Source organism: Pyxicephalus adspersus, chromosome 10, assembly GCF_032062135.1.
Source record: "Pyxicephalus adspersus chromosome 10, UCB_Pads_2.0, whole genome shotgun sequence".
Taxonomy (NCBI): domain Eukaryota; kingdom Metazoa; phylum Chordata; class Amphibia; order Anura; family Pyxicephalidae; genus Pyxicephalus; species Pyxicephalus adspersus.
In genome coordinates this window covers 20,626,130-20,646,309 of record NC_092867.1, presented here as the reverse complement: position 1 = coordinate 20,646,309, position 20,180 = coordinate 20,626,130, and the positions used below count along the sequence as shown (strand labels likewise).

Below are 20,180 nucleotides of genomic sequence, written 5' to 3'. Positions count from 1 at the left end.
GCAATAATATGGTGATGGATGTCTCTATCATCCCAAAAAATGCAAAAGTGTGCTTCCAATCACCTTCATTAAGCAACAGACTAAGCATGCCCAAATGATTTTCACAACAGAGCTGAAGGCTTGCAGGAAGATGGTAAAAGTAGATACATGACGCTCTGGCTCAGTAAGTAAGGCTGAAGTAGGCTCCGTCATCCTAAATCTACACAGGAGGTTGCTGGTTTCTCTAAGGGCAGTGGTAGAGAATATCCTTGGTACATTGCCGGCAAATATCCAAAAAGTATTCTTTTTTTATAATGGAACATCCCAACATCGGGTCTCTAAGTGGCACTTATAGCTTCTTCTCTGTTCTCCACTAAACAATAGTAACCCAGACTCCATCTCTACTTTCACTTAGTGAGATCAACAAAGAAGGTCTCTACAACCAGCTTCATTGTGTGCCCAGCATGAAATAGGCATATCCTGCAATTCTGGCAAGAAACGAAGCAGCATTTTCTCAGAATTAAAAAAAATAAACATAGAGCGTAAAATTAATCCTTGCCTGTTCAACACTTTTACACAGTTAAGACCCCCTTTACCTAAGTGTTAACTGTCCACAGAATTTTATACTTTTACAAGACATAAACTGTCCTTTTCTCTCTCATTTTTGACATTCAAAAATAAAATAAAATTAAAAAATATTTTAATTTAAAATATTTAATGTGAACATTTTAATATTGACCACTTATTATTTATTATTATGACTATTATTATTATGATTATTAAACAGTATTTATATAGCGCCATCATATTACACAGCACTATACATTTTATCTAGACTAGATCATAGCCAAGATGAAAAGCTCCCTGTACGCTCAGACGTTAGCGCTCTGGCCTTTGCAATGCTAGGTCCCAGGTTTGAATCTTTACCAGGACACTATCTGCATAGAGTTTGCAAGTTCTCCCTATGCTTGCATACGTTTCCTCCGGGTTCTCCGAATATTTGGAATACTCCCACATTCCAAAAACATACAGTCGTGTTAATTGGCTTCCCCCCAAATCTGACCTTAGACTATAATTAAAAACATATGACTCTAGTAGGGGCATTTTCACTGTGAGCCCCTTGGAGGGACAGTTGGTGACATGACTATGGACTTTGGCGAGCGCTGCATAACATGTCAGCGGTATATAAATACTGTGAAATAATAATAATGCTGTTACTGCTAAACTAAAGTTGGATCATAAATCTGGAATTAGGTTTCTTATATTGTAGCTCTTCCTATAAGGTGACATCTGTGTATAGTGTAAAGAGGTTTACAAAATGGCAGGGTAAAAGCTTTTATTGAATTGGAGACATTAGTATGCCTTGCGCAAAAAAAAAAAAAAAACACATGATAGTATTTTTTGGTTTTCATGAAATGTTCACTTTAACTCACAATCTTCCCTCACTTTTACTAGAGATGGTGTCACTTTAGTGATTTTATAGAAGTTGCTGAAAAGCATGTGGCTAAGACCAAGCAAGTATGTAACCTTTACATGAAATGCTATTTTTCAGTTAAATACAACACGAGGAAATATTACTTTACAATAAACATTATTTTCCATCTGAATCATTTATTTTGTTGGTCCAGATAAATAAATCTGCTTATTTCCAAACAATCAATTCTCTAGTGGGCTTCCTAAAAATAGCACCAAGACAAATAGTCTCTGACCTTTGATACGATTTCCCTGCTAGTTCTAAAAAATATAACCTTTTGCTTTTCTAATGGAAATAAATTGGTTATGCAGAAAAGAGTGCATACTGATTCAGTGGCCAGTAAAGGAAATTAACAGCTGGATCACATCAAAATCTTTAATTTGAGTTTTATGCTTCTACCAAGGAAGATTCCAAAAAGATGTTAGATTAGCTTTATTCAACCATGTTTGGCCAGATTGGGCAATGATGACTACTGTTGGGAGTGACCACACAAGATAGAAAACCTAGTCTGATTTCAATGGAAAACCCCTGATAAGCAGTGACGTTCTCTTCTCTCTCTAGTTACTTTAAGTTTATGTAATGTTATATATATATATATATATATATATATATATATAGTAAAAACTAAAGAGTATGAGTCCCTTACACCAATGTGGTATGTAATACATATTAACTAGTATGTCTTGTGTTAGCGTGCATTGGGTTAGCGCGCTTTTTTTATTTATATAGGCTGAAAACACACCAATATGAACTTAAAATCAGTCCTGAAAAAAATGTTTAAACATAGCACCCCACAACACAAGGTAGGGTAGTACCATGCATTGTTGTGTGCTTCAATTCAAGTGCATGGTGGATGTATCGGTTCGGTGCATTGGAGCGCCATTCATGATTAAGGCACAATGGTATGCATGTTACTGTGCATTTATTTAAAGCATGCATGCTACCACAATGCAGAGATGTAAAGCTGGCCTTATGTTTGAAGGCAGACTAAAGGGTTCTGCAACAGACAATCCTAGAAAATTAGAATAGTTATTTATAGTAGCATTTGTCCATTAAACCAAAAAAAAAATATATGTCAAATAGGTAATCAAGTCCTCAGCTTTTTTAATCCTGCAAAAGCTTTTTTAGTTTCAACAATTTTATTGATTTTTGCATAAAGAGCGGCATACCAATTGATTACTATACAATGCCTACAATACCAACATGTTGACTGCAATCATTGGCATTATCACCTCTTAAGTGTGAGAAAAGCCTTTGACATGAAAAGTTGTTAGTAAAAGGCAATCAGGGAAAACTCTTGAACTGGAAATGGGGAAAAATTATTAACAATTAAGGCTTAAGTGCACAATATCTCCTAAATTGACTTTTTTCCATACACAAGGGAAGCCAATGATATTTGTTACATCTCTGTCAGTTTAGGAAAGACAGAGAAAACTAAATTGGGAATTTTGTTATGTGTACAGATATGCATGTAAGTTTTTTTTTTTTGTGGCGTAATATAGGAGACAAAATGCGAATAAAAAAACTACTCCATGTTCCTTCTCTCCTTAGGCTAGGTACACACTTCCAATAATAAAACGAACAATTACAACGATCAACGGTTATGCACGATTATATTTGAACCATCGTATTGTGCACAATTCTGTACATGCTGTAACGATACGATCGTTCATATATAATCCACCAATAGTGTACACACGCTAGATACGATCGTTTGAACGATGCAGGGAGTGACATGTAAAGGAGAAAGTGTATTGCAGAAACATGCACGATCAGTGAACCACTGTACACACGATAGATAGCAAACGATTGTCTGCCAATCAAATCCGCCGTGACATTCGTTCATTTCCAACGACAATCCTCGTTCACATTTTTTGTGAACATTTTTCGGCCGATCGGTCGTTCGTTTCCAACAATAATTATTGGAAGTGTGTAGGCAGCTTTAGTTTGCGTTTGCGTTGTTCCCTGCAGAACACCTTAAAGTGGAAATAAACTTTGAATAATAAAAATATTGTAGGTAAGCAGAAAGTTCCTTCATTGTGGAAGGTGAAGGCAATGTTTCTTATAGTGCGGATAAGGATCAAAACCCAGGGCTTTTTCTTTGTCTGGCCCTAGCTCTACACACTAAGCTACCTGAAGCACTGGATAGTTCCCTGCCTTTCCTGATACCTAGTGCTGTGATAAACCTTGAACTTCTCACTCCTATTTAGGCCTTTCCCTGGATTTCCTGTGTGCCAGATTATTGTGCTCCTTTAGCAGTATCTTGCCTTTTGCTGATGTTGCTGCATTGCTCTCTCATCCTTCAGCTTGTGTACTGACCTTTGCCTACTGAATTACCAACTACTCTTTTTTGCTAACCTGTTCTTCCCATATACTGACTTTGGCTTTCTCCCTGACTATGCTCCTATCTTGCTCCTCCATCATAACTGCTGTCTATGCCCTGAACCTAGCGTATTTATTATTATGAAACTGGTAGTTGCTAAAGCTATTGGACTCCATGATTGTTCCCAGATTGTTACACTTCTCCAAATACTAAGTGGGTGTATCCTCGCTTAAAGCAGAACTAAGCCCAGTGGATACTCACCTGATGTGACTTGTATTATCTATAATAGTGTAAAACTTTTCTTCTATAGAGGAACATCCTGTAATATAGACCAGTAACTGTTGATATCTCACTCACTCGTAGGATGACTGGTCTTGTAAGTTCTAAGTCTAACTGAAAGGCAAAAAATGTTGCTTTGAGCTGAACTTTACTATCACCTAAGGTACTTTTTTATCAGCCTAAAAAAGCACAAGGGATGAGACTGAAGATAGAAAAATCTGTAGATTATATCTCAATGATTTGGTGACTTTACCTAACACTTAAAAGTCAAACTAAGTTTTAGGTTCTGCCAAAGGCTAGCCAATTACATGTAAAATAAAAGGCTTATCCAAAATCTAGTATCCTAGGAATGCTTTTAACATTTGTTCTCTGAAGAGCCCAAATAAAGCCACTCTCTATATACATTAAAACAAGAGATTTCCATAATGATATGGGATGTCCAGCACTGGTGCAGAATTCCTTTGGCTGAAGCTGGAAAAACCACAGCACAGAATGTTGGACGTCTGTGAAGCTGTATGGATAAATTAATGCATTTAATATTCCACTACAAACTACTACACAAGAGCTAGAAGAGAAAATCACTCTAATCACTTCACATTTTAGGTCTGCTGTATTAAGAGTACAAAAATATCCTGATTAAAGAGTTCTACAAACTATAGGCAGACAATGCCACCGCCGAGACAGCGATTCTTGAATGGTAATTGAAAATATCTTGAGTCTGTCTAATCTGATTTTCTGCCATATGAAATGAGTTGAGATGACAGAAATCCACAAGAGGATGAAATTGGCAGATGAGTGTTGGATGCTGAGTTGGAACATTTAGAGGTCTCAGATATTAATGGTAATTTTTGTGTTAAATATACAGCATACATGTAATAACTACCGGTGATTCTCACTGACATGCAATATAGTACAATGGCTTCCTAATGCGAAGAAAGACTGTCAAGGTCTACTAAGGAAAGTGTTCAGATAATTGCATTTGGTCATTATAGATCATAGTAATTTGTGGTAAATGTGCCAGATGCGTGGAACATTGCCGTGCAAGTTTTCAACCATTTACAGCCACGTAATATTTTCAACAACCCTGATCTGTATATACAGATGTTAAAGTGGACCTCTTCTGAAATTATCAACTTGATTTCAAGTGACCATTTACAATGACAGCAAGGCCAAACAGAACTTGTATGTATCCTTCTGCAGATTGTCTTCTTCAAGTGAAAGGGAAACTTTCCTAATATTGCCCCATTCTTCCTATTCAAGGGTATGGGGAAAGTAACAACTGTGCCCTCCCACATTTTGGTAGCAATTATAATATGCAAGTGCGAAAACTACCAAGCACTGGCCAAGTTACTAATCAACAGTTAAGATTGCACATCTATGTTTGAATAAAAATAGACATTACACATGTTTCATATATAGGTATATAAAAAAGACAAAAGTGTCATCAGTGTAATTATTACTTCATATTCAACCTGACCAAACTCAATAGGAGATGATTTTAATCCACAATGACATAGGCAAGATATCCAATATTAGCAGTATTTGTTCATATACTCCAACAAGCTCATTTTTCTGAGAACATGGTGGAAATTCCTCTGCATGATTAAATAAATGTGAATTTGGATTTGACCTGCTAAGTGACTTGCAGGAAATGGAGCTCGGAATGTACTTCTGTAAAAAGTGTTCTGTATCTCATCTCCCAGGTTAAAAATAAACTAATAACTCCATGACATATAAAACTTACATTTTAGCAATGACCTACAATATACTCATTTCTCAAAGCGGTGAAAGTCAATTCATAAATATTACTGTACAAGTTCTCAGTACTCATACCCTTTGCAAAGACAGCTGCTATTTTCAATAGGAATCTGTTGAACAATGGAAACAAAGAAACTTTTGTGGTGGCAAAAAAGCAATAAAACATACCCCCAAATCTGAGATGTGAAAGTGGGGTAACTTTTGAACCAAAGTTTATATACACAACCCTAACACACCCCTATTTAAAAGAAAACAGAAAACGTTAGCTATACCTACAAGTGCTTTTTCACCACGTATTTCCTTAAACCAGAAGCTAGATGAAAAGTTCAGGGTACCATTTCCTAAACAAAAATTTCTATAGTATACAAAAGCAAAAATAAAGAAAAAAGGTAAATTATATATTTACTTTTCCACATTGCTGGCCTTGACACTACCACCCTTGCAAAAAGATCCATGGAAAATTATGAGAATGCCAAGTCACACAAGACGACAATATGGTGCAGTGCAAAGGGATCTTTTTGCAAAATCTGGGGATCCCCATAATTACCAGGATCGTGCTGGAAGGGCTTACCTTACCTCAATCTGTCCTTATCATCTAGGCAAGGGTCACCATCCTTGGACAGATTGAGGTAAGGTAAGTAAATATTTAGACTTTCATTCCTCGAAATTACACATTTGTTCTGTTAACTATAGTGATTTGTACAGGGGTTCTCATCTAATTAGTGGTTCCCATTTACTGAGATTAATAAAGAATAAAATAATTTATTTTTATGAATTGAGTGTAATGAGTCAACTTATTGGCACTGAAAAACCCGTGTGACAATGTCTCCACTCAAACAGCTTATCTGGAAGAGATGTGTTTATTTTATGCTTTTTTAACATTTCATAGACAGCTTGCGCAATATATTTCCCACCAAAAAAGTGGATATGTTTCTGTTCAGTGCTGTCTTGTTGGTACACATGACACAGCAGAAATGACAGCCGTGACAAAGTGGTGATAAATCATCTTATCAGGATCTTTTACAGATGGTGGCCACTTTTATAAGTTCATGGCTGGAATTTCTATAGAGGTCATGCTACATGGTAGATCATCAATCTTAACCTAGTTCTCATCTTCCAATATTGGCTACTGAGATTTTTATTTTCTGGCTTTTTAAAAAATTCTATAAAGACTACTTCTCCATGCTTAATGTGAAGAACAAGACATTGATTTCTAACCTTGAAATTCTTTATCTAAGTTATCTTCACTTTCTGATATACGTCACAGTATGATCGTCCTGAGCTATAAAAGGGCAGAACAACTAGAACCAGTCAGTCAAGGTACAGTTCTCATTTACTAGAAAAAAAAGAAATTGGGTAAAGTGACCAACTGCTCCACATAGTGCCGCATTCTATTTAAAGGACCAATTTAAAGGACTTTTCTTGTCTCTTTCTATGCTATTACTATAAGTTTATCGTAATTCAAAAGCAGGTGAAATGCAGGTCAACAACACCTGCAATGATCTCATAAGTGTCCTAAACCATTGGCAAAATCTTGCTGCATTAAGCCATCACAGCCTATTACCATAGCCCCTCTTAATACTTATTACCTTCTATCACTGCTAAAGACCTAGAAGGAGTATTCAGTACTTAGTTATAATACTTTGTGACTACTTTAGATTTTGTGTTTTTGTAGTTCCTACACTAACACTACCTTAATATTACACAAATTTCCCTGTTACTCTTACACTAACTATTTTGTAATCCCAACTAATAACCTTCATATAAACCTAACACTAACCCTTCCTATAACCCGAATAGTTACCCCTGCATAACCCTATCATTACCCCCCGTACCCCTAGTAATAAATTGTTCGGTATACCTGACACTAACATAAAAGTATTCAGCACTGCAACAGTGTTGATTAACATTAAAGTTCCACTTTTTGTGCCAGTTATCCAGCAAAACCGATTGGACATTTGCTTCTGCCTTATACCCTACATAAGAAAAAAGCTTCACTTTTGTCCTTTTGTCTCCTAAAATATGCCAAAATACACATATCCCTTTGCACACAGTACACAATCACCAATTTAGTTTCCACCGACTTTCCCTAAACTGACAGAGAAGGTAAAAATAACATTAGGGTTCCCTTGTGCATAGACAAAGGTCATGTTTCCTAAAGCAGGAAAGCAGAAAGTCTAAATTAAGGCATTTGTCAAAAAACATGGAGATTTGTTATTACAGTCTACAAGGCTACATGTACTAAGGACTGAAAGTACCTTCAAAGATCAAAGAGAACATTATATTTGAATACTGCAACAAGCAATTTATAACTTTAATGTCTTAACAAGTCTACCTTGCTAAATAATTTATCACTTTCAGTTCTCAAATGTAGAAAATGCACAGATGGGTTATAATAATTTTCATTAGTTTAGCACATGTTGACTTGTTTAATAAGACATTGCAAAAAGCAATGACAGTGCACACTGTGCAGCAACACACAGAAATAAGACATCACTCTTACTATAGAAGTCAGATCAGTGAAAGAAGAGTTGGATAAAGGCAAAATCTCTTAGATTGTAAGATCTTCGGGGCAGGGTCCTCACCTCCTGTGTCACTGTCTGTATCTGTCTGTCATTTGCAACCCCTATTTAATGTACAGCGCTGCATAATATGTTGGAGCTATATAAATACTGTTTATTAATATTAATAACACCAATAATAATAACAGGGATATATACAAGGTAAGTAGCAGCTTTGCCTTCCGCCCCTCCCTTCCCATTTCTTCTGTATTATTGACAGGGATCAATTTGCATTGTCTGTATTTGCATGGACCTATTAGACACTAACTGCCTACAAACACTTCATTGTAAAGTACCTGGCAGGTACACAGTTTTAACCAATTGTGCTAACTGGGTTACTGCAAAAACATGGAGACTGCACCTAGGCTCATTGTCATACTCATACTCATACCCAACTCATACTCAGCCTGGGTTTATGTACCATACCATGCCGCACAGTAAGGTTTGTAACAAATGATGGTACGCTGCCATTCTTCTCAATCTGAATGGTGCCCCAACACATTTTACCAGCCAACCCCAATGCACATACCACATGTACCGTGCAAATGTAATCAAAAGGGTACAATAACTTTTTTTGTGAGGTGCCTTCTAGTAGGCTGCCCATTAATGTATTGACCTCACCGGCAGTGACACCCCACCTAGCACTGCACAGTATAATGCTCATCTATACAGCTTATTATACAAGACTTAGGTTAAATACTGGTGCCTGTGCCAAATGGAAACAAATCTTTCACCGAGGCAGCCTTTCACAGAATCATATGCTACAATGTCAAATATTTAACACTGATTAATGGGGGAAGGAGACAGAGTAAAAGCTTTGTCTTCCCTGCAGCACACTGATGACACTATCTCAGGCTGGACTGCAGTATAGGTTTACTTAGGTATTACAGCGTACCTAAACTCAGACATTTCACTTTACATAAATAGGTAGACAACCCTTTTATGTAAGGTAAAAATTCTGTTTGTTTTAAGTCTTTTAAGTGCAACACCCTTTTTTTCTAAAAAAGGGGTGCAGTACCGCCCCCTAATTCTCGATTATCTAGGCGATCGAGAATGAATGGAAGCACAAAGCCTCCCAGGATACCTATGTCACACATCCCGAGAGGCTCTTGGGTGCTCCTTCTGTGCATGCCCCAGATGCTCGGAGCCTTTTCGTGAGAAAAGAAAAATTTGCCGACCTCACACATGCTCCGTTGGATCGCCATGTTTTTTTCTAACCTAAGTCACCTGATCTCGCGCCTAGGTCAGGTGTAATAGGAAGAAGAACCAGGAATAAGGGGAAAAGATAGTGGCACCCAGCGCGCCGGCTCGGAAACGGATGCCGAGACGACGCAGGACCCGATGGAAGACACCTCCGGACCAATCGACTGTGCTGCGGGATTAAAGGTAAGTAGATTTTTTTTGTTTTTTGTTTTATTTCCTCTTTAAATGCTCCAAAAATTGAGGATCTTTAAAATACTATCTTTGTATTTTAGAGAGATGGTGATACAGTTGACCATCTTCCACCATTAAATGCAAAGTAACCTGTAACATGTTTAGTGTTACATGCCGTGGTGGATTTGTAACTTGTCCGGACATTTGTGTGATAGTCATACCTGTACTAGTGGGTAAGGTTCCACCCACCATTTACCTGAAGTTTTTCATCCAGGAAAGACTTATATAAGCAGCCACTGCCGCCATACTCATTATAAATAAACACAAGGCCAGAAAGTTTTAATGGGAAAGTGGTGGGTGGTGGTTAGGTGCTCTAAATGCGCCCATTCTTTCTCTCTAGGATTTTTAAAGATAAGACTCAACTTAAAGTGAACATTTAGATGCTGTAAAGCAGCAGAGTGAAAATTGTTTCACTTATAGTATTCCTGTTATATGTACATTTAATATTTATATGCATATTGGAGTGAAAATTATATGACACCCTCAAGGGGGTTTTCTAATGTACAAATAAAATCCAATTGCCTGGTTATTACAGAGGCAGAGCTAGCATGCAACACAGAAAATAAAGTATCTCCTTCATTAAAACTATTTTCATATTTGGATGTAAGTCAAGTAGATAAAATCAGCTCCAATAATCCTCCGTAGAGATTCACTGTCAATATTGTCAGCATTAATAAAGTGCTGTCATCGTAATTACTTCTAATAAGGAAACACAGGAAAACTAAAATTAAATATTGGTGAAACATTGGGTAGCAGTGCTGGATTTCATTGCTGTTTAAGCTTTTGGTTTGTCCAATTGGAATACAGCAACTTGGAAAGGAAATGCATTCATTAATGAGAATCTGAGTAGCTTTGCCTGTCACTGATTTGTGTTTTAAACTTTAAGAGTGATTCTAATTTAATTGCATTGTCAGAAAAGTTTATCACCGTTGTGCCATCGTACGTGCATGTCACATTCTGCAGTTTAACGTGACCCTGTCATTAAGTAAAAGTGGTCAAAAGAACTGTGCAAACGATGAAGAATAATACCATTCTAACAAAAAATGTCTGAATTCTTGTCTGTCTTCATGAACTACAGTTCCCTGTCCAATTCAGCACTTCCAATGAGTCTGATATTGTGTCCTTCTCTGGGCACTGTGGTTTCTCAATATATAACTGCAAAGTACAGAAGTAAAATAGGGGTAGGAAGTTTTGGATAGGTGTGCCAGTTGCATCTCAGGAAGTGAGCCAAAATTTATAGCACTGCCCAGCAGAAAGGTGACTATTCTTCTGATCTAAGGTCTTTCAGCTAGTGACTGGATCCCATTTTTAACATGTCACTCAAACATGTGTAAAGGTTAATCATACATTTGGTTAAGCACTGCTAATAAGCCGTAGATACGTTTTTTTAGGTGACCTTTTCCTTGCCCTTGCAGGGGTTAGCCTATTGTCATATCTCACTCTACTACTTTGTCTGAGAGCCCCTGTCCAGGAGCCAATTTCATAAAAGCTTATCAAACTTTTTGCAGTGCTCTGATGAACACCACAATATGAACAACATATTGATCGTTAGAAAACGAACGACTAACGATTATGCACGATGTTGTAACAATACGATCGTTCAAATATAATCCACCAATAGTGTACACGCTAGATACGATCGTTTAAACCATGCAGGAAGAGTCATGTAAAGGAGAAAGTGTACTGCAGAACCATCCACGATCACTGAACGACCAAACATATAATGGATATTGAACGATTGTCGCTCAATCAGACCTGCCGGGACAGTCGTTTGTTTCCAGCGACAATCCTCGTTCGTCGGCATTGTTGTGCAACTTTTTTGTTAACGATTATTGGACGATTGGTCGTTAGTTGTTCGTTTCCAAAGATAATTATTGCAAGTGTGTACGCAGCTTTCGATTCTCTACTCATCACCTGCACATGTTAGTGACAAACCTATTTTCTACAGGTTTTTATAAATTAGATTTAAAAAGTTAAATTCCGACTTTACTATGATTGCAGTGTTTCCTAGTTTACAACAGTAGTGATGTAATGTTAATGTTACTTGTTTGTAGGAGTTTTTCCTCAGCTATGGGTTCTGCTCCAGTAACAGAAACCCTCTTGACCTTCTGTATTGACTGTTTCCTGTAACAATTCTTGTGCCATATGGTAAACCTCTATACTTCATGGACTAATAGGAGGAATGAAAACAGACTATTTAAAAATCCAGATAAACAATTACAAATGGACTAACGTATTTGCAAGTCTAAGGCTATGTGCACATGTCAGATGATTGTTGCCCAAGAACAGAAATCTGACATGTGTACAGCAATCATTCATCAATTTACATGGAGGACTGATGAACGACTGATTGGGAACAACCACTGTTTACTGTGTAGGAAAGCACAGCAGGATCCTGTAAGCTCATTCTTCCCATCCCCTCGCCATTGTGTGTACAGCATTGATTCATCTGACACTTGAAATGATCAAGATAGAAAATTTCCAGCAAAAGTGATGAGATGTGTGTACATAGCCCTAGTCTAGTTAAACAGTGAAGGATCATTATAGTCTAAATCCAGTTAAAAGATGACTATTTTTTGCACAATCATTTGAATTGTAACGGTGGAGCTATAAGCTCTCTATTAAACATTACAAAAGCCACACACACTTTTTAAGGGCCATTTATGAAATATGTGTAGTGGTGTGTAGCCTGTAGTTCACTTAGGACGTTGTCTATGTTGGGCAGCCAATTCAAATTAATTGGATGTTCTAACGCAGAGGTAGGCAAACTCCGGTTTTTAGGCTAGATACGGCCTAGCCAGTATTCCAGTCTGGCCCCCCCCCCCCCCCCTAGTTGTTTATTGTTGGATCCAGCCTAATTGAATTGTCCCGTTATCGTGAGTTTCTGCGATATCATCGAGTACTCGCACAGTAAACCCAATTACTATGTCTAAAGAGCAGAAGCAGCTACCAGTCTCCGGAAGGTTGACCTCCAAGGTTGTGTCTTCAACCCCGAATGAACTGAAGGATTATTCTTCATCCATTGCTGCAACAAAGCCCTGTGTTTAGTGTGCAACAACACCAACAGCACTTTCAAGTGGTGGAATCTCAAGGGGCATTTTGATGCCAAGCACGCGCACGCGTACAGCGACTACACCGCGGATGAGCAGAAGACTGAGGCTGCTCGCTTGCAGTCACGGTTGGAAAAAAACCTTTCCTTGGACACCTTGTTTCTTCTGGCCTAGTGTGCCTTCTTGACCTCCTGAAATGGCCTAGTAGTCCAAAAAGTTTGCCGACCCCTGTCCTAATGTAATGCATGCCAACGCAAGCTCCTAATGAGAAAAAATCCTGATGGCACTCAACCAGGCACCCAAACCCCAAAGCTTAGTATATCTACAAAGCACTTGTTCTTCATAAATGTGCATTTTTTCAATACTCATAGTGATATGTATCAAGTTGTGTCTTCCCATATTAGCATTGAAACCTACATTTTTTAGTATATAACCTGGACATTTGCATTTGTCGCCTGTTTTAGTAAATAGTACAAACATGCACCCAGTCTATGCAAAGTCAGAACTATTGATGTTTATTCTTGCTCTAGATTAGAGAATCAAATATTCTGAAGCCTTTGTACTAATAACCCAAGCAACTTGCATTTTAAAAAGGAAAAGTTAAGCCATGACCACCTAAATATTTTCTAAGCACATGTTTCTATTGGCATATATTTTTATATTAAATAATGCCTTGTGCATCCTAAAAAATTAATGAATCTTCTGAGCTTATTTCCAGTGACAAGAGAATGAATGAGCACTGGACACACAACATAGTTTAGTTCTACGGGGTGAAGGCGAGCAATTGGCACCCTGCGGTAGAAAAGTAGAGTAGTCATTCCAGTTGATCATCTATTGATCTACCAGAAAGAATTGATGGTCAACGTCGGGGGCTATCTGTATACATACTATATCAGCCTTTTCTCAGCCTTTTTAAAATGAAAATACCTTTCAGGTCTTAGGGAACCAATGGGAAGAATATCACACATACAGACAGCAAAAAAAATCATTGATGTCACTTAACCCCCCTGGCGGTCGAATTCTGTCCGTATTTTTGCGCAAAAAGCGGTATATTGTTTAGCATGGAAATTTATTTTACATTTTAAGCCTAAAATTCTTAGACATAACTCACCGAAATATGTCAAATATTTAATAAATGTAATAAATTTAATATTAAACTTTAAATTAAAAAAAAATATTTTAAAACAAGGGTGCATAAAAATACTGAAACCTTTAACATAACTGTACAGTAGCATTTATTGTTTATATATATATATATATATATATATATTTATATAATTATATATATATATATATATCAGCCTTTTTGCGGATAAAGATCAGAGGAAGAGGACAAGGAAGGGCACGGACGGGCAGAACGCCGGAGGACGTGATGGGACCAGGTAAGTTGTTTTTTTTTTTTAATGTTTTTAGCTACCCTGAGTGTGGCTCGGGGTTACCACTTTTTGCATGTATTTTTAACCCTGAGCCACACCCAGAAATAACACCAAGGGGATAAAAGTGTAACTAAACCCACAGCGCAGGTGCAAGATCGGTGACGTAGATTGGGAAAAAAAGATTGCCAATCTCACTGCGCATGTATGAGATTGGCAATTTTTTTTTCCATAAAAGGGTTCCTTCTGCAAGGAGCAGCCAAGAGCCTCTCAGGATGTCAGGTAGGTATCCAGGGGGGCTTTGCACTCCCATTCTGTCCTGATCACCGTGGCCATCAAGACAGAAAAGGGAGGTGCTGCACCCTTTAAAAAAAGGGTGTTGCATCTAAAAAAAAATAAACAAAATTTTTTATTTTAAATAAAAGGGTTGTCTCAATTTGTTCATTGCCCAAGGAACCCCTAGCAAGCTCTGGTGGAACCCTGCTTGAGAAACACTTATCTGGTGTGTGTACTTAGCTTACAGCTTTTATTCATTACCTTTGGGTGCTGCACAGTGCATATTTGTATCACTCATATAACAATGTTACATAAATATAAGCTTTGCACAAAACAATTTCCTTTGCTTTTGTATGTATTCCTATTTAAAAACAAAACAAATAATGACTTTTGATTTTTCACAGACAGTGAGCAGTAGCTAGCACAGCTTTAAAGTACATTTATCTGCAGAAAAAACATTTGGATGAGCGTAGCATGACCATATTTTAAGGCTGCAGATAACAATGTGTTTTAAATTAACTAGTGAGCACATATGATGGTGTTATTCTTCTTGCACTTTTATTTTATTTGAAAATAGTATTATGTTAGACAAACTACCTATTGAAATGCCTAACAAATGTATTTTAGTTTCTCAGGGGTAGATTTTAAAAAAAAATGGTGCTTTTTTATTTCCCTTTTTTTGGCTTATCGAGATGCTGCAGATTAAATCTTGAGCTTGTATAAGACTTTTATTGAATGATATCCCCTTCAGCCAAGGTTCTTCCCCTTAATGCGAATCGAGCAACACTTTATCTTTCCTTCACTGCTCAGTGAAATTGATTTGCTAAACAAACTTGGAGAGCTGGGAAGAAAAAAAGCCTCAGGGCCCATTGGAGACAATTTGCTGATTGTTTGACTGTTGTTCTGTTTATAATAAGCCAGAAAAAGAAATGAAGCATATAATTTTTCCTGAGAAGACGAGGCTTTGGACTTTCTAGCAATAAATGATTGCTTATGTATCACGGCGCCTGAGATCATGAGCAACTCATCAACTGCAACTCAGAATTGAAACTTATTATATATAATGTATGACCACCAAAAAAATGATTGTATGCTAATACTGCATGTGGTTAATTTATATAAGGATAGTATTTAGTATGTGAGTTGCTTTTTATGTAAATATTATAGTTATATTACAATATTTATAGTTATTTATGGATAGTACCAAGGTCACTAAAAAAAGAGCATTTCGCCCACACATCAGTACCATTGCTTCCCTTGCCACTCTGTTCATCTGCTGGAGATGTCTATACCCTGAGTGAGGTCCATGTTGGTTATTGTCAAACATTACCCAATAAAACATTTACCATCAGGAATGATTTACAGTCCCTGCAAAAAAACATACTTACCTGCTTGTTCGAGAAGATATCAGGAGGGTAGGAGAAGATATCAGAGTAACTGATGAACTTACCAGTCTGCTGCGTCTCTTTACCCAGTTCCATCACAGAATGAAGAAGGGGCAATAACTGCAAATGTTATATATTACTATATAAATCATTTTAGACCCATAATTTGTTTGGTGCTTCTCTATGGCATACATACATATTATAGCTGGTGAGGGAGGCTATATGAGTGCTGTACAGAGCTTCCTAAAAAATACCAGGGCACCCTGCCTTAGTACTCCTCTCCAGAGCCCACAACCCCTATGCAAACAGTGAGCTGGCAGTTGGTAAGAATTATGTACATGCCCACATGAGTAAATATCATTTTGGAGGAGTGGACATTTCTGCACTAGGTAGCACACTGAGCCTCTGTGATTTAAAGGATTAAAATTCAATAAATGAAAGGTGGACCATGGACAGTCAGGATAGGACACAGAAGGCTAGATGATGATGGACGTTCTCCATCCCAGGACAAAGCTTTGTCTGACTTTCTGCAACTTCTAATGCATATTGTGAGAAACTCACAGTATGCAGTTAAATCAGAGTAATCAATTGCCATACAGAACTGTTAATAAGGGAGGTTATGTTCATAGTCTATTTATTGAGTGATGAAATTCAGGTGGGAGACATGTTAGGGCTGCCTTAATATTAGGAACATGTTTCAGCTATGGGCCACACAGGAGCCGTTGGCTCTTGTTTTCTCAAGCCATGACATGGTATTAATGGTAGTATGAGGGATTCACTGGAATCACAAACTGACAAGCATAATCATGGGGATCATTTCACAGCCTCAAGTTCCACGTTGTTTGATAACTTGGAATACCGGGATTTCAAGAAAGCTCAACATTCTTTTGGAAGTAAATACATAGAATGGGATTCACATTGGGTTCTCCAGTATGTGGACTACATGGGCTTTATTAAAGTTCATGTAAACCCCAACAATCAGTGTCTTTTATTTGCTCCTTTTTCAGACTGGTAAACATACTATAGAAATCATAATATTAGATTTGTTCAATCAATGCAACAAATACCTGTTGATCCTTCCAGAAATCCATTTGTGTCCTGTATTTTGCACATTTTACAGGGTTATGTTTAGGCAATGTTATCAGAAAGCAATATATAGCTAAAAACATGCTATTAGGATAACAAATGTGAGGTGTTCTGTAGTCCAAAAATGTTTTTGTCCTAGGTTGATAAAAATCTCTATCCACACAGCACTGTAAATTAGTACAACTACTCTAGAACAGGAGGTGTATAATTGGCAGGATCACCAATAAAAAAAAGAAAAAAAGAAACCATTGCAGCCATAATAAAAATAAAGGAAATATATAACACTGTATAGAATATGTATCTAAAACTGGATTACATATATATATATACACACACACAAATTCAATTTTGCACGTAAATCATCAGTTATAGGGCTCTATTTATAAAACAGAGAACCTGACATTCCCTCAAACATTCCCTTGTAGAAATCAATTACTGCCACTGAAACACATGGACCTGGAAGATTCTCACCAATATAGAGCAAATGTATGTTTCCTTTTTTTTTTTTTATAAATACTGCCCATAAAGTGAATTACCAAACACCTACAACATCTAAAATGTGCACTTACAGATGACATCCTTAGCCCACGCCAGTGCTAAATTCAATAAAAAGTTTGATGGAGAAAATGCAGATAGAAATACAAATATTTCTAATGCTGAAAAACAATATACTGCTTATAAGAATCAAAACACATGAACAGTAAAAAGGCCAGGCCCTCTCCTCATTTCTAGTTGCTTTTCCTCTATCAAACTTTTTATTAAGTTTAGCATTGGCGTGGGCCAATAATGTCATCTGTAAGTGCACATTTTGGATTTTGTAGGTGTTTGTTAATTCACTTGAGTGTACAAAGAATAGGAAAAGAAGGAAAGACAGCTTTTTTATGGCAACATTTTTAACAGTCTACTTGTCATGTTGTATATTCACAGACTATTCACCTAAATTCAATATAACATTTGTAAAAGAAAACAAAAGGTATACAAAATATTGGATTGTACAGTATTTTCAGAAGGGTTATGTCTCGTGCCCGTCGCGTTTCGCCTTTTGGCTTCCTCAGGGGATTTTTGAGATTTTGGCTGGATTAACATATTTAACAAGAATATATTGTCATTGTGCTGTATAAGCTAGATTTTATGTATAACTGTACATTAAATGGAATTGAACTATACAAACTATTTATAAATCCCATGAACTGTTGCTGTTATTTTTGTAATATAGACTGTTAATACGAATATATATTGCATGGTATGTTAAGTATCTTAATACATTAATCTTCAACATTGTAACAAAATAAAGTAAAGTAACTTAATGAGTCTATTATATAGTTATTATTTTTTGTTTGTTTTAATATTTGTAAAAAAATCACCATGCATGTTTTACTTCACTTTTCAGCCATATTGTTTTTGGCTCCCCTTGGGGCTCTATAGGAAGGAATGTGACATTCTCCCAAACATTCAGTCACTGCCCTGTAGAAATACGTGGACCTGGAAGATTCCCACAAAGGAATGTCTGATTCCCTGCTTTATAGAAAGAGCCCTTGATGTCACTGCTCCCACAAGAGTTATGTTTTGTTGTAAATTATGAACTATGTTGAGAATCACACTATTAGTTATGTCTCATCAGGTTATTAATCAGTTATTGTTATTATCAGTTATTAATCTATTAATCACTTATTGCAGTGACACCAATCACTTGGGATTTCCAGTTTTTAAAGCAATGCTGTTTCCATTATTCTGACCATGGAGATGCACAGCCTCACACTCAGGTTGCCTAGCAACGCCTGCACAGCATCCTCCCAGGGGCAGCATGGCATCCTGTAATTACTGGGGTACCACAAGTCCCAGCCTGCTCACACCACATGCCTCTACACATACAAAGTGAAGTGAATTGGTGCAATTGGTGACATAATACTTGGTACTCACAGGCTGACTGTTAGGTTGGGCAGCAGGGCAGGCTGTAAAGTTTCCAGCAGCTCCCCTCCATGGCACAGCACTTTAATATGCAGAACTTTGTGCCTGCCGAGTCCCTTGGATCTCTCCACAGTACATAGGCAGCTGTCAGTGATAAGGTCCGGGCACATCCTGCTGGCCAACATACTGCCCACAATGGCAGAGGAGAGCACAGAGAAGCAAAGTAGCAGCTGTGTACCATCCATGTTAGGACACCTTCATTCAGCCATCCAGATTTTCAATTTTGTAATTAAGAACTTGTCAGGAGTCATGATTGCTGTGTCTGATCTGTCTGCATGGAGTGAGATATAGGGCCATCTCTAGGCAGCTGTTAGGAAGACAGCTAGACTGTGAATGAAAGTTTATCAGAAGTACAGTGCAGAGGGGAGAAAGTTGTACAGGAATACAAAAATTTGTTCAGTTATGCCTGACAGCAATACACTATTCCCAATTCACCTCCTCCCCTCCTTCTCCTCTCCTAGCCTCTCCCATCAGCTCCTAGACCATTGGTGCAAGACTTTAATGTATTCACACCAGTGCAGGCTGTCCTGTGTTATACTGGCTGCAATGTCATCCTATCTATCACCTTCTCTGATTTAATGTCAGCAAAAGATGCAGAATGTATGGGATCTGCTGCAAATGTCAGAAACTGGGCAAACTCTACAGATTTATTTATATATATTGTTTACATTTTGTTTCTGTATTACATAGAAACACTGGGATTGCCAGAAAGATTAGAGTGATGGTACAAAAAAAATGCCTCCTATTTATTTATTTTACTTTATTATCCTTTATTTTTACTTTTTTGTTACTTTTATTTTTTTACTCTTTTTGTGTAATCTTTTGTTTTGTTTTTCCCAAGCATTTTAAATTCACTTGCTGTTGACTGATTTAATATGTCTGAAAGTCGGGGCAGTGTCCTCTCCTCCTGTATCACTGTCTGTATTAGTCTGTCATTTGTAACCCCTATTTAATGTACAGCGCTGCGTAATATGTTGGCGCTGTACAAATCCTGTGTATTAATTATAATAATAATAATATTATTAATAATAATAATATTAATAATAATAAAGTCTGTTCTCAGCAACTATGAAAAATAAAGCTTTCTTAATGCTAGGTTCGGACTGGAAGGTACGGTGCAGTTGCTGCTTCCTCTATAAACTGCTGCTTCTATAAAGAGAGGCTACCTGTATCATCTACCTGTGGCAACCCAATAGACAGATAATAGGGGACAGCAGTGAGTGGCTGCACATGT

The 20,180-nt window shown here is 37.3% G+C and overlaps 1 protein-coding gene across 1 annotated transcript in view; it reads right to left on the bottom strand.

The window, feature by feature from the left end:
* The window catches only part of LOC140339231 (adhesion G protein-coupled receptor A3-like), a gene marked incomplete in the record, with an annotated part of 362,860 nt that extends 343,528 nt beyond the window's left edge, over positions 1 to 19,332 (bottom strand). The window contains 1 exon segment of the mRNA XM_072423819.1: positions 18,899 to 19,332. Within this exon segment, the coding sequence (XP_072279920.1) occupies positions 18,899 to 19,131 (233 nt within the window).
* Between the last annotated feature and the right edge of the window lie 848 nt (positions 19,333 to 20,180).